The sequence below is a fragment of the Patiria miniata genome, unplaced genomic scaffold, assembly GCF_015706575.1.
Source record: "Patiria miniata isolate m_02_andy unplaced genomic scaffold, ASM1570657v1 HiC_scaffold_20, whole genome shotgun sequence".
Classification (NCBI taxonomy): Eukaryota; Metazoa; Echinodermata; class Asteroidea; order Valvatida; family Asterinidae; genus Patiria; species Patiria miniata.
The window spans coordinates 23,676,260-23,692,061 of NW_024037059.1; the positions used below are offsets into that span (position 1 = coordinate 23,676,260).

At 42.7% G+C, this 15,802-nt stretch overlaps 1 protein-coding gene across 2 annotated transcripts in view; it reads left to right on the forward strand.

The window, feature by feature from the left end:
• LOC119728259 (dynein heavy chain 2, axonemal-like) overlaps positions 1–15,802 on the forward strand; it is a 105,967-nt gene that overhangs the window by 68,901 nt on the left and 21,264 nt on the right. For both annotated transcript variants that reach the window (XM_038200417.1, XM_038200416.1), the window contains 3 exons: positions 3,090–3,272; positions 5,777–5,991; positions 12,061–12,207. In XM_038200417.1, the coding sequence (XP_038056345.1) occupies positions 3,090–3,272; positions 5,777–5,991; positions 12,061–12,207 (545 nt within the window). The remainder of the gene's footprint in view (positions 1–3,089; positions 3,273–5,776; positions 5,992–12,060; positions 12,208–15,802) is intronic.

The following is a 15,802-nucleotide window of genomic DNA, read 5'->3' on the forward strand; positions in this document are numbered from 1 at the left end:
TTCAACCCATAGCTATATATTAGAACCCATTATTTGAATCAAATATGTGTATTTTAGATGCAAGGGACATTAGATTACAGGGAGGTATCGTCACTCACGTTATGTTACTCTCGTTACTTCATGTTTTTCAACATAGCATAAAATCTGAGTTTGATGATCTGCAACATAATGAAACTCTTTTCTTATAATATATGAACCTTTTGCTCTGCCTTCAACACAAAAACTCTCGATAACAGTCACATTTTGCATGTTAAAAACAAGGTGCCAAAATGACAACCAAAAATCCATGATTTTAGCCTGACTTAAAGGGAAATAAAAACATTTGCAAACATCAAAAAATAAAACTACCAAATCATTTTGAAATACCTTGCTGGACTGTTAGTGAATGACAGTGTAAAGCATCCTGTAAAATCATGGCACCTGGTATACTGTCATTTTCAAGAAAAGTGGTATTTTTGTATCAATTTCCAACGCTGATCGGCCGATCAGCGTTGGAAAAAACTGGCTTTTTTTCAAATACTGGCCCCAATTGACCATCGCACTTGTTTGCAATCGATTACACACCTATGAATGGGTACAAGCCAGCTAGAATGGTTCCCTGACCTTACAATTCCCCAATGTATGTAAACTGCTCTGTTTCTTCTTAAATGGAGTCAGGGAACCAGACTACAGGAAAATGATTGTTTTTCTTGGTTTTTATAGCATTTTTGAACCCAAAACCTCAAAAAAGTCAGTGTAACTATATTTGCTACAAGCTGATTTACCCGATCATAGATCGGGTAGGGCGTAGTGTTGGTGAAAATGTGGGGAGTTATATGTAAAAGGGGGATATACTTTGGGGAGACATGCAGTTATAAAAGCAATTTCTGTGGTGTGTGGGTACTGTCAAAGGGCAGTGTGAACTGAGGTAATTTCTGACCACTAAAACCAATTTGAGCAAAAGATCATCTTTGAAAGTTTTGAGTTTAGAGTAATTGAATCAGCTACATGTATTCTGAGCATAGCAATAGAATCGTTATTGTAGGCTACAATATTTTAATTCGGGGAAGAAAAAGTTGGGGGGGGGGACCAAACAATGTCCCCCGCCTCAAAATGTGTGTGTGGTGGGGGGGGGGGGGGGTCCCCTGTCCCCCGTCGATTTACGCACATGATCATTATGTACCATGGCAACTGTCTGTATACTTGAATGTTGCCGTTGGTCTGTTAAATTGACTTTTTGTGAGGCAGTCGCATTTGGAAAACGTAGTGAAAAGGTTACTGTAGTACACAGGCAAAGGCTGGTTGTACAGTTTTGACAATAAATCATAATGCAATAAAACGTGAAGGTGTCATTTGAAATGAAAATGTTGAGTGTTACCATAAAATTACAAACGGTCTGAATCATGGAGGAAGGTCATAATTAAGTTTCAGTATTGGACTCTTCAACAAACGTAAACTTGAACTTAATTCTTACAATTTGCGAGATCGTCTGCGAGGAAAAAAGTTGGTTCAACCATCTATATAAAAGCAAGTTTTACTTGGCCTCCGAGAAATGTTTGCTCCTGAAAGGATCCGAGACCGCGGCTTCACGTCCGTGGAAAAATGTGGGTGTCTTCCGCCGGGTCGGAGACTTTTTCGTCGATTTTTTTGTGACTTTGTTTAAGATCGCGATATTTGAAGCAATATGCATCGATCCTTCGTTGACCCCAAACAGGCCCCCGAAATTATAACGCGACACTGAATTATACATGGCGGGCAGCGAACTCACAACGCTCAGCCTTGGTGGTGGAAGCATGGAGCTGTAAACACATTATGGAAGCAACAGCACTCTATCACGCGACGTCACAGGCTCGCGCTTCAAATAGCGAGCACCGTAGACCCAACCTCGTTTGCAGGGTGTGGAGCAGGCTGCAGTACGCGTTGCCGTCGACAGTTTTGCATAGCCTGGAAATACTATGCAAAGTAGACTTTCGATTGGTCAGACCGCGCAAGGCATACTAATGTGTAGTCCTTCTGAGTATTCGTTGCACTCGGCGCAGGGGCGGCAAGCAAAGCACAGGAAACAATAGGGACACTTGGTGGCCACGGACCATGGAGAAAAAATATTTTGCCAAGGTCACCCCATACTACCATTTGGTGAACACTTTTGCCAAACGGCCGAGTAGAACACGTAAACGAAACCCCTACGTTGACCTCGCTGACCTCGCATAGTCTAGACTTGCAGAAAAGCCAGCACAGGGGGCGACCAGGCAGTCATTGTGAAAGCGCACACGACGGCAAATTCCTGCGCAAAACGCAGTCACGAAAATTCGACGAAACGGATCGCCGGTCCGTACGGGAAAATTAGGACGACCCGAAGCGTCCGACCCGGCGGAAGACACCCTCCGCATTTTTCCACGGACGTGGAGCGATTTTGGCGCCGCGGGAGCCCGCGGTCTCGGATCCTTTCAGGAGCAAACATCGTCTCGGGGGCGAGTAAACTTCTCTCTTATATATATAGATATATTTCCCACCCCCCAATTCCATGCATTTGTGAAAATTACAGCAAAAGCAAATGATGTATATTCCCTTTAAACCAATTGATGACTAGGCTAATGATGTTGCTTTCAGACAAGGTCTGAAAGAAAAAAGCCGTGAAATTAGTAAGCTTTCGTGGTTTTCAAATTTTTTTTGTAAAAAATGGGTTGTTAACAATGCTTTTACTTGCCAGGGGGTCGCCAAAACTTTCATTATAACAGAAAATTTGTACTACCCGATTTCGTCTGAAGCCCGGTTCATACTTCACGTAAAAGCGAAAGCGAAGCGAAATTCGTGACGTCAACAATACATTCAAAGTGCGTCCACCATTGTTGACGACATGAATTTCGCTTCACACAAGCTTTTGCGTGAAGTGTGAGCAAATTTCTCCCCATAGAAACTTGTACAATTTTGCTGGGACCAAAGATAAGTGTTTTTATAATTGGAATTTTGTCCTGTCCCGTCCTATTGAAATGCTGCATTACTTGAATCACTAAGATCCTGATGAACATCCCGTTTTTGATGGAATTCCTTTTTTTCATTGTCAAGTTTACATCAGTAATATTTAACATAATATATTTCATCCTTAATAGGCTATTAGACGGACAATTGACAAGAAGACGGTTGAAGTGTATGCCCTTTTCAATGATGAACTGAATGCTGTGAAAAAAGAACTGACTAAGAAGAGCCAAAGTCTGGGACCCCTCTTGCCAAAGTATGCAGGCCAGGCCCATTGGGCAAGATCATTAAAGGGCCGTATTGATCGGTCCATGAAGGTAGGCATATTGGAGCCCTGCATTGTACAAGTACTTGTTTTCAGGTTTTCAGGACATGGACAATGTCAACTTTGTTTTGGATATTGGTCTCTGACAATATTCAACCAGTGATTTCAATATAGATAAAAAAAAATTGTAGTTTAATTTAAGAACCCCTTCTCATTATATACATGTGTGTGATGTAATGGAGCAAAAAGAACATAAAACTTTTTTCTTTAGAAATGTTTCCAAAAGAATTGTTCAAAGCCATCAAAATGTACACATTATGCTTGGAATTGACACTTTGGAAAATAAGGGTGCGTCAGATATGTTTTAAATAAGAAATCTGTCCATTTCTAACTGAAGTGAGTGCAAGCAACAGATTCTTTGTGAACTGGTAGATCATGTATACAGTTTCTCTTTGGTGGTATTAAAATAGTAAATCAGGCAACAATCATTCTGTTACCATCAGAATCACATGGTTTAAGCTATAGAGGTACACACCACATGTACACTCTGGGGGAAAATGTTGTCATTCGCCTGCGCAGGCTGCCGGGCCATGCGCTAACTTTTAAGGCCGGGGACCAGCTGGGCCAGCCGGCATCAATTCCCGGTGTTTATTTCTCAACTTCAATTTTCATATTTTTTTGGGAGAGTATCATACGACAGTAAATGTTTTGATGGTAAATGTTTTGAATGGAACGGGTCCGAGCTTTTTGACTTTAGAATTTAGAGGCCTTACAAAATTGAAACCGCTGCGGCTTATACGCCGGTGTGGCTAATACGCCTACTTCAAATCTTAATTTGCAGATTTTTGCGTGCTGCAGCTTATACTCAGCGCGGCCTATATTCCGAAAATTACGGTACATGGTAGGCAACAGGCATGAAGTACCTTTGGCCGCAGAGAGAGAGAGAATGAAAGCACACAAACTTTCTGCGATTCAAAAATTTCTCGTTTACAGCAATTGATCAGTCTTTTCTGTGCACGTATTTTCCGTTTTCATGTTGGAGATTGTACCCATCGTACTTGAAGCAATACGGCGTAGCCATGGTTCGTTGCCCCGGCTCCTACACAGTGCAAAACACAGTGCCCGTTTAAACTTGCAAACGTCGCATCTTTAAGTCCCACCCAAGTAAACTTTGGAAGTTTTTCGAGCTGGTTGTGAACACCAAAAGCCGGAAACAATGTTGCCATATAAGAAAGATATTACATATCCAAGAGTGTGACATTTTCTGTGTCCCTGTTACACCTGACCTGTGAAATTTACCATACACGTATCATTAAAATTGACTCCAAACATGTTTTATTTGTTTAGCAGGTCTTTTGGTTACCCAATTACTCTTGGAGATCGAAGGCATTAATTAAAGAATGTGTCATGAATTTACTATCTTATATCAAATGTAACAAGGACCCCACAGTTATTGAATGACCCATTTACTTCTTCGGCATCATACTTTTTATTCCCCTGGCTGTAAGCCGGAGGAGAATATTGCGATAACGTATTCCTTCTGTGTGTATGTATGTATGTGTTCATCTTTTCAAACCGTGGACGAAAAATCCAGAGAACAAAAGAGAACTATATCGTCCACGATTCCCAGCATACGTCCGCGATTGGGGTTGTGTACAAAACCTATGGGAGTCTTCCTAAAAAGTTAGAGTACAAACAAAAGAGGGACAATAGGACGTCCGCGATCAAAGGTGAACACACGTTTGTATGGCTGTTTGTTTATGGTGTAAATCAAGGACACACGTGCAACATCATCGATGAATTGAGGACAGGAACCAAGTCGAGGACTCCTGGGTTACAAAACCTATGAGAGCTGTTGCGAAAGAGTTAAGAGTATAAACAAAGGAAAAGGGAAGAGGAACAATAGAAGACCCTCGATCTACACCATTAACAAACAAAAGAGGGACAACAAGGGGGTCCCCGATTGCAGGCAAATGCACACTTAAGCGTGTATGTCTATGCGTGTTTATGGTGTAAATTAATCAAGAATCTTCTATTGTTCCTCTTCCCATTTCCTTTGTTTATACTCTAACAAAAAAAGGAAAAGGGAAGAGGAACAAAAGAAAATCCTTGATTTACACCATCAACAAACGTGATTTGGTACACCTGTGGAGACATGTGCACAATAGGGAACAATAGGGAACAAAAGATTGTCTCCACAGTGCAATTTCTATAGGTGAATACGTCTTCACAAGGTTAAGTTGTTCTTGGTAGTCTTAAGAAGCCTATTGCTTTTGGGGTCGACAGGTCAAAGGTCAAGGTCATTATTGCTAAAACAATAGAAACAATGTCAGTATAATAACTTGAGAAATACTCAAATTAGGAACTTGAAATTTGTGGTTTGTGGGTTGCTCTTGGTAGTCTTGAGAAACTTATTGATTTTGGGGCTGACAGGTCAAAGTCACTATTGCTAAAACAATAGAAATCTTCCATTTTGGTTAGGGACACTGACTTTATAAAACTGCCAGCATGCCAGGGGGATTGCGCAAGTCTCACTTGCAGTATTTTTTTGTACAGGTATTGGACAAGGCCTACTTCCTGCCACACATAGGTACTGGTGCAGAAACACGGACACAGTACAACCAGCTCAGCACAGCTCTGGATGAGTTCATTCGTAAGACATTTAATGAATGGGCAGTCACTGTGGATAAGGACTGCATGAAATTACTCGATGTTCCACTCATGTGCAGAAGCACTGAGAAACAGGCCATGCTAGACATGAACTTTGACAGGTAGGAGAGATTACCCATGTTACAATAAGCTTTATACAAAAAGTGCTTCCAAAAATTGAAAAATTAAGTAACAGTTGTGTACATGTACACTGTAGTTAATTTTTGTCTTATTGTTTTGTAGTAAAATTCTCTAGTATTGTTAAGGAAATAAATGTTTGTTTGGGAGGTTTTATATCACTCTGTTTAAGACTGATTTGAGTCTTGATGGGTGATAATTACCCGAGGCGAAGCGTATACCGGCTAACAGATTGATACTTCGCCCCCTTGACAGGTCCCATGACTCCCTTTGTATACTTGCTAACAGAGTGATACTTCGCCCCCTTGACAAGTCCCTCATTGACTCCCTGCATATACCAGCTAACAGAGTGATACTTCGCCCCCTTGACAAGTCCCATGACTCCCTTTGTATACCGGCTAACAGAGTGATACTTCGCCCCCTTGACAAGTCCCTCATGACTCCCTGCTTTTACTGGCTAACAGAGTGATACTTCGCCGCCCCTTCAATTTTTTTTAATTATTATTTATTTGACCTCAACAAAGAATTACAAACAGTGATACAAAACCAAACAAAAATTACACACTTTGACAAGTCCTTAATGACTACCTGTGTATACCAGCTAACAGAGTGATACCTCGCCCCCTTGACAAGTCCCTCATTGACTCCCTTTGTATACTTGCTAACAGAGTGATACCTCGCCCCCTTGACAAGTCCCTCATTGACTCCCTTTGTATACTTGCTAACAGAGTGATACTTAGCCCCCTTGACAAGTCCCTCATTGACTCCCTTTGTATACTTGCTAACAGAGTGATACCTCGCCCCCTTGACAAGTCCCTCATTGACTCCCTGTGTATACTTGCTAACAGAGTGATACCTCGCCCCCTTGACAAGTCCCTCATTGACTCCCTTTGTATACTTGCTAACAGAGTGATACCTCGCCCCCTTGACAAGTCCCTCATTGACTCCCTTTGTATACTTGCTAACAGAGTGATACCTCGCCCCCTTGACAAGTCCCTCATTGACTCCCTGTGTATACTTGCTAACAGAGTGATACCTCGCCCCCTTGACAAGTCCCTCATTGACTCCCTTTGTATACTTGCTAACAGAGTGATACTTAGCCCCCTTGACAAGTCCCTCATTGACTCCCTTTGTATACTTGCTAACAGAGTGATACCTCGCCCCCTTGACAAGTCCCTCATTGACTCCCTGTGTATAATTGCTAACAGAGTGATACCTCGCCCCCTTGACAAGTCCCTCATTGACTCCCTTTGTATACTTGCTAACAGAGTGATACCTCGCCCCCTTGACAAGTCCCTCATTGACTCCCTGTGTATACTTGCTAACAGAGTGATACCTCGCCCCCTTGACAAGTCCCTCATTGACTCCCTTTGTATACTTGCTAACAGAGTGATACCTCGCCCCCTTGACAAGTCCCTCATTGACTCCCTTTGTATACTTGCTAACAGAGTGATACCTCGCCCCCTTGACAAGTCCCTCATTGACTCCCTGTGTATACTTGCTAACAGAGTGATACCTCGCCCCCTTGACAAGTCCTTCATTGACTCCCTTTGTATACCTGCTAACAGAGTGATACCTCGCCCCCTTGACAAGTCCCTCATTGACTCCCTTCGTATACTTGCTAACAGAGTGATACCTCGCCCCCTTGACAAGTCCCTCATTGACTCCCTGTGTATACCAGCTAACAGAGTGATACCTCGCCCCCTTGACAAGTCCCTCATTGACTCCCTTTGTATACTTGCTAACAGAGTGATACCTCGCCCCCTTGACAAGTCCCTCATTGACTCCCTGTGTATACCAGCTAACAGAGTGATACCTCGCCCCCTTGACAAGTCCTCATTGACTCCCTTTGTATACTTGCTAACAGAGTGATACCTCGCCCCCTTGACAAGTCCCTCATTGACTGCCTGTGTATACTTGCTAACAGAGTGATACTTCACCCCTAGCCCAGGTGGACTCCCTTTCCTTCCTATGTTATGGAGGGAGTCCAGGGTATGAAGTGCTTAAAACAGGGCGAAAAAGTCTATGACCAATATTTTCAATGTTTTTACCTTGTCGGAGAAGCCAATTTTTACGTCTTAGTATTCTATGTGTCCTTATCTGTTGATCGGGGGGGGGGGGGGGCATGAATTCCATATGTGATGCTGTCTGACGTTAATCAGGAAAATAAACTCTAAAACAGCATTAAACTTGTATGTACTCTTTTCATCAGTTTCTCACCGCTGAGTCTAGTCATAAGACGTACACATGTCGTATGTCATGTACGTCTGTGCACTTGAACGCACAGTGCGCATGCGCGATTTGCTTAGTAACCACCCTCAAATGCATGAGCACTAACTTGTAAGCATAGTAGCCTATCCAATAACAGGGCGTGTTTTCACGACCGTGACCAGAAACATGTTTCGGCTTTGGTCATTGGTTAAGTGTTTTTGCGTCTTCAGTTGGCTGGAGTGACGTCACTGTTCCCACCAAAACTGAACCAAGGAGGGCGCTAGCGTGCGTGTGCGCTTTCATACGTACGTACGTATGTACGCACGTATGTATGACTCTGTACGATGGTGATCATGAGAAACTGATAAAAAGAGTCTACAAACACGTACAAGGTTAGTGTTGCTTTGAGTTTATTTTCCTGATTAACCTCAGTCAGCATAGTTTATGAATTCCTGAACCCACCGGATGCAAAGATAAGGACACATAGAGAATGTGGGTGTGAAATAAGCTTCCATAACGAGGTAAAACATAAAAAAAATCTTGTTAAAGTTTTGGATGGTATTGCGAAGAGAATTCTCATCCTGGACATTAGTCGTAATGCAATGAAGACGTCGTCTAACCTGGGCTACTTCACCCCCTTAAAAGGTCCCTCATTGACTCCATGCGTATACCGGCTAACAGAGTAATACTTCGCCCCCTTGACAAGTCCCATGACTCCCTGCGTATATCGGCTAACAGAGTGATACTTCGCCCCCTTGACAAGTCCCTCATGACTCCCTCTGTTACTGGCTAACAGAGTGATACTTCACCCCTTGACAAGTCCCTCATGACTCCATGCGTATACCGGCTAACAGATTGATACTTGGCCCCCTTGACAAGTCCCTCATGACTCTCTGCGTATACCGGCTAACGGAGTGATACTTTACCCCCTTGACGGGTCCCTCATTGACTCCCTGCATAAACCAGCTAACAGAGTGATACTTCACCCCCTTGACAAGTCCCTCATGACTCCCTGCATATACCGGCTAACAGAGTGATACCTTGCCCCCTTGACAAGTCCCTCATGACTTCCTGCGTATACCAGCTATCAGAGTGAAACTCCGCCCCCTTGATTAGCCTCTCGTGACTCCTTGCGTATACCTGTAAATGAGTGATACTTCGCCTCCTTGACAAGTCCCTCATGACTTCCTGCGTATACCAGCTAACAGAGTTAAAGTTTGCTCTCTTAGTAAGTCCCTCACTTCATACCTTTTTACCAACTAACAGAGTGATTTTTTGCCCTTTGGGCAAGTCCTTCACTCCCTACCCATAACAGCAATACTTTGCCCTCTCGGCAGGTCGCACACTGCCCCCCTTACGATCACCCTAACCACAGTGACCCCATCATGGCAAGTCAGTTACTCCCTTCAATACAATCAATCGCGCTTTACCCACATGGAATCGAGGCCAGAAGTAATCTCCATTTTCGTCTTGATCCATGGAGATAACTTCTCACAGCAAGTCACTCGCTCCTGATTAATAATACGATCAGTTACGCTCTGCCCATGTGGCATCAAGCCCAGAGCTGGTCTCCATTTTCCACCTACTCTGTCGGCCTTTACCAAAAAGTGCCCTCTTCCTGACCGGAATACACTCCAGGTACCCTGATACCTCACATGGCAATCTGTTCACCAGATTCCCCAGTTGTATCGGTATTTGCTCCCTGTTCGCTCAGCACCCAGACCAGTGTGTCGCCACCCTCCCCATCACCACCCCCTTGTGCCAACAAACACTATAGGTCTAAGCCCACCTTTCTGGCCATGCTTTACTGCCTCGTGCAACGGGACAGTTCCCGAACCCAATTCTCCAATGCCAAATACACAGCCAAAGTCGTTTAAACGCTTGACAGGTTCGCACTTACTGGACACCCCCAATTCACAACCAGTGGGGCCCATTGATCGGGTTTGTACTCAACATATGAAGTGGGTGTTTCAGGTGCCCAAGTTGCACCCCCCCCCCCTTCAGCACACGGTCCTGTACTTCTTTCCAGCACATGGGATGACAGTTCCTCACCTCCCTGACCATTGCGGATGAGGTGCGCAACAAACCTGCTGTCGAGACTGGTCATTGTGCTACAGCTACTGCCCCCTTCTTGATGCCTGTTGCAACTGAAATGAATGGACTATCCAGCACATTAACAGCGCAGCTCGTTCGGGCCTAGCCCACACGGCCATCTCCCGCCTTCAGAGTATTTGCTGCAAGGATTTTAGATTGATTCCACTGTCCCTGTTGACATGCTGGGCTCCGCCTTCTGCTGCCTGAAAGACTCCCTTCGCGCAACTCTTTTGTTGTCTCTACTGCAAAGGCTTTTCTCTAAATCAAAATCAACAAATTAGTCCGCTCTCTGCATCACCACAGGCTGCCTGAAGCCCACACCCACTCACAACCTCCCTGCTCTTGCTGGCATACCACCTCACCATTTCAGGCGTGAAGCCACCACAAGACGGGCAGCACTTAAGGCTGCCAATCAGGAGGCTCACCCCCTTCACAACAAGGTCTACACAGTCCTTCTGACTCAGTGCCTCAGGAGCAGGAAGCCCTTCGTAATAGCTGCCCAAACCTACATCAAGCAAAATAGGAACACCAGCAAACAGCAATGGCTCCTCAACGAATGGAAGAGGCAGCAACCAACCGGCAGACTCATTACCATGCTGCCCATATCATCCCACCCAGTCGGTGACAACCTCCCTCGCAAGGAGTGGTGTTGCCTCAACCGCCTCTGCACTGGCGTTAGACACTTTAAGATCCTGCATGCACGTATGGAGGCTCTCTGACACCAGCAGCTGTGACCGTAGCAACGTGCAAATGGCAGACCACCTTGTCGAAGACTGCCCATCCAATGGCTGGAACGGCATTTGGAACGGGGTTGAGGGTCGTCACATTCCCGTCATAGGATGGACTCGGCACTAGCTCAGACCACACTAACTCCAAGTTCAATCCCGATCATTTCACTATCATCATTTTCAAACTCATGGAGCCTTCATTTACCAATATTAGAAGTCGTCGTCCTCTCCTGTTGTCATTCCTATCGCGTCGATACATGGCACAGTCTGTAATGTTTAGCTCAGCATCCAGCACATGGTGATTCAACCACATTTAAGTTAAACAAGCAACCTGGTAATTATTGCTCTCAATGTACACACGAAGAGACGCTTTGTAATCATCAAGTTAGTTTTTGAGGCTATGCACATTCTGATAGCAGAGAGAACCTTGCAGTGACTAGTTCCTGGTCCTGGATTCAGGTCAATGCCTCCTAACTAACAAGGACTGGACAACTTGAGCACGGAAATTGGCAACATGGTCGGAGTAGTAAGGCAAAGAAGAAAATGATTTCTGATTAAAAATTCTTGCAAAAAATGCATTAAAAGAAGAACTTAAACTTCACACTGAAATAAACTATATTCTAATCTAACTTGAACACCTACCTAAAAGTTGAAATTGTTTGCCCGAAAGTGAAGAAGTGAAAATAAACAGCAAAATCTTGCTGACTTTGGTGACTATTTATCTGATTGCATTAATTGCAAATAGATGGTAGAAATTTAACTTAAACATGATTAAAATGCATCTAGAAAGACCGTAAATGGAAAAGAATGACTAAAACAAACTTGAATGCTAGAATGTCCTTAAAAAGAAACCCTAGTGTGGTCCAATTTCAAAAACTTTGTGAATTTAAAAGCGTTTTCATGAATTTGAATGGTTTGTTAGTTGAATATGGCCGGGAAATCCTATAATTTTACTTGGCAAAGTATGCCATTGACATTCCCATTTGAAAGAAATGTTGACTTCTTTGATTTCAATTACAGGATATTGCTGAAGTTGTTCAATGAGATCCAGTACTGGGAGAAGTTGATGTTTGAGATTCCGCACTATGCCACCGAGGTATACCTCAAAAGAGAAGAGTTGAGAAACCTGAGAGAAAATGTGCTCCTGGTTGTACGTGATTACAATAGGTAAATAGAATTCGAAATTTTTGCAAGCACTACTCGGATCTCTTTTGGGGACTTATGTTACATTCAACAATTTTTATGCCCCGCTGGCGAAGCCGAAGGGGCATACTGTTTCCGCCTTGTCCGTCTGTGTGAGGTGCGTGGCTGCGTGTGCGTGCGTGAGTGCCTGTGCATTTGGTTCCACAGCGATACCTGGATTGTATGTCCATGTATGTCTTGAACCTTGATACAATGAAGGTAGCTTGCTAGTATAACTTATAAGTTTGGACCCATAAGACAAAGGCCAAGGTCATAAGGATTAAAACAACAGGATTTTATTTTATTTGAATTTTTTTTTTTTTTTTTAACCAAACCAGTATATAAGATGGAATTTTTGCGCCGGGGTGATATAAATCAACCCGGCGATTTATATCACCCCGGCGCAAAAATTCCATCTTATAATAGTTTATGCGGTACCCGCTGCTATGTACATCAGATTCGAACCGGCCAACCGATCCCGTTAGCTCGGTGGTCGAGTGGTAAGACATCTGCACTAGAAAGCAGGAGGTCGTGGGTTCGAGTCCCACCCGAGTGATTTTTTCCAACTTTCACTTGGGAGGTAACACACTGAGTATACAGTGTTTAAAACGTCGGTGAAGGGCAAAACCTAATTTGATTCAAACCAGTATAGGCCTACATGTGCACATGTAATCACTCACTAAAATATTAGGGGGCCTGTACACTGTTTATACATGTTTTTTGTATAATCAATGTGGCTTCTCCACCCTTTTTTCTTGGACAGTCATATTTTTAATTGAAACAACAGAAAACAAACACATGTACACCCCCATGTATTACTTAAACTTGAGACTTGCACCGTAGTACATGTATATGTAGCTCTGTAGGTTGTTCTTAGGATTTTGAGTCACTTTCGTACCCCATAGGCCAACTGTTCTCATTATTAAAAACCAAAGAAATGATGTCATGATGATAACTCAAGCTTATTCAAATAACCATATTTTCTTTTGATTATTTAAAAATTCTTATTATTTCCTTGTAGTGCAGATGTCTTACCCACTGATCTAAGACTGGATAGCGGATATCCATACAGCATTCACACAGTAGACTTTGCATATTGAAAAATTCATAAATTTACATTTTAAATTATATCAACCATTTTCAAGACTAGGTGAAAAAGTTATTTAATTCTGAAAAGCCGTTGAAGAGAGAATTAAAATGGAGTAATAATGTAATTTACTGGTTGGGATTGGGAAAGGTGCTATGGGCTGGAGTTAAAAGTGGGTAGTTATATTATGTACCGTAATTTTCGGAATATAAGCCATGGCTTATACGTTGAATTTGCCCATGAAAATGCTTACTGCGGCTTATACACAGGGCGGCTTATACATCGAGCTTTGAAGAATAAAAATGAATTCAAATGTGTATTTAATGTACTAGTATAAGAAAAGATCTGTTGCTAAAATGAATTATCAATTAAGAAAGTGATTAACAAACCGAAACCACGTCCCACGTAAAGGTACCGAGTGGTAAAAAGTATGGGTGAAAGCTGTCTTCGATGCTTGCGACCAGCCGTACGTGATACTAGTGCTGCATGCCATGCTGCATGCTTTCCCATAATTATGCGCTAGCGGACCACACCATTTGTGGTAAGAAAGGGGTGTACTTTCTTGAGTACAGTAATTACCAATATTTCCGCTGCTTTTTATGGTGTTCGAAGCATTTCTTTATTTGATAATCAGTTGTTCAACGTCACAATATAATTTTTAAGATGGAATTTTGCGTCGGGGTGATATATAAATCAAATTAGGTTTTGCCCTTCACCGACGTATTTTAAACACTGTATACTCAGTGTGTTACCTCTCGAGTAAAAGTTGGAAAAAAATCACTCGAGTGGGACTCGAACCCACGACCTCCTGCTCTCTAGTGCAGATGTCTTACCCACTGATCTCTATATAAAGACTGGATAGCGGATATCCATACAGCATTCACACAGTAGACTTTGCATATTGACCAATTCGCCCCCGGTCTCACGAAGATGGCTTCGTAAATACGAACGTTCAGCGCGTATATACGCGTGCGTTGTATCAACAGTTGACGCGTACTTTAGTCTCATGTACACATATTATGATGTTCTAAAAGGGACACATTTCCGTAGTGATTATTATTTCCAAAACGCCGAAAAAGTGAACTGCGGCATTAAAAAAGTAAATCACGTCTTTAGAAAAATTGTAAACCTTGGTCAGTGGTGGTGGTCAAAATATAAGTCAAGTGAACCGCGATGTTACAAAAGTAATCATGTTGTCTATAAAGACGGCGACTTGTCCTTTATAGATCACCAGCCGGTCTCTTCGGTCTCACCAATATGGCGCCAAATTCATTCATTGTGCGGCTCTCTATTCGCTATCCAGTCTTTATATAGAGATCAGTGGTCTTACCACTCGACCACCGAGCTAACGGGATGAGTTGGCCGGTTTCGAATCTGATGTACATAGCAGCGGGTACCGCATAAACTATTTTATAATTTAATTTATAAATATAATTTTTTTTCTTGAAATGTATTCAAGAAATGATGTAAAACTCAAAACAGGGGCTAAATCACCCCTTATGAAATAATGGATACGTTCATAAAAATGTCAGCATCGTTTTGACTATTTTCGAAGAAAGTTACGATCGAAACTTGAATTTTTAACGTTACTACTCGTTAGTAATCACAACAATTTGATAAGTTTTGAGGTAAAACATGACCTGTCTATTCTTAGGACAAAAACAAATCAGCATCTGTTGCCACAAAGCAATATTTGTAGCGCTCCAGTCAGACAACACACGGTGGGTTGCATACTCTCTCACATGCTGCGGGAAAATGTTGTCATTCACTGGTGCAGCGCAGGCTGCCAGGCCATGCATTAACTTTTAAGGCCGGGGACCGGACGGGGCAGCCAGCAGCAGTTCCCCGTGTTTATTTTTCATCATCAATTTCCATATTTGTTTGTACGAGTATTGATTGTAAATGATTTGATATAAATTTTGTGGCCCTTTTTATAGCTTCTGTAGTGTATATGGAACTGGTTCAGAGCATTTTGACTAAAATTTGGAGGCCTTACACAATTTAAACCGTTGTGGATTTTTGCGTGCTGCGGCTTTTACTCCGTGCGGCTTTTATTCCGAAAATTACGGTAACTACTGTGCCTTAGTTGCAGTGAGGTCATGATGATGTCATAAATTGATTTTAAATATTGTGCTTGGCCGGTTTTAAACAAGTATGTTTAAAACTGGCTTGGGGCCTGGACGCTGATAATGGCCCAGGCCGAAGGCAATGCGTGCAAAATCATCAGCCCGCGGTTGCATTATGTCACATGTACAATTGGGTATGTAATAATAATAATAATAATAATAACGGAGTCTTATATAGCACATGTATCTACCAACAATTAGGTATTCAAGGCACTGGAAATTATGTCAATTATTAAAGAAAGGTAAATAAAGTTTATGAGAAATATGAGACCCATTATGTAGCACCTTATAATGGTTTACAAGGTGCCGCGGCACACATTGCAGCCACTGCCAGAAACACAGGGGCAAACCCCTTCTCTTAGCGATA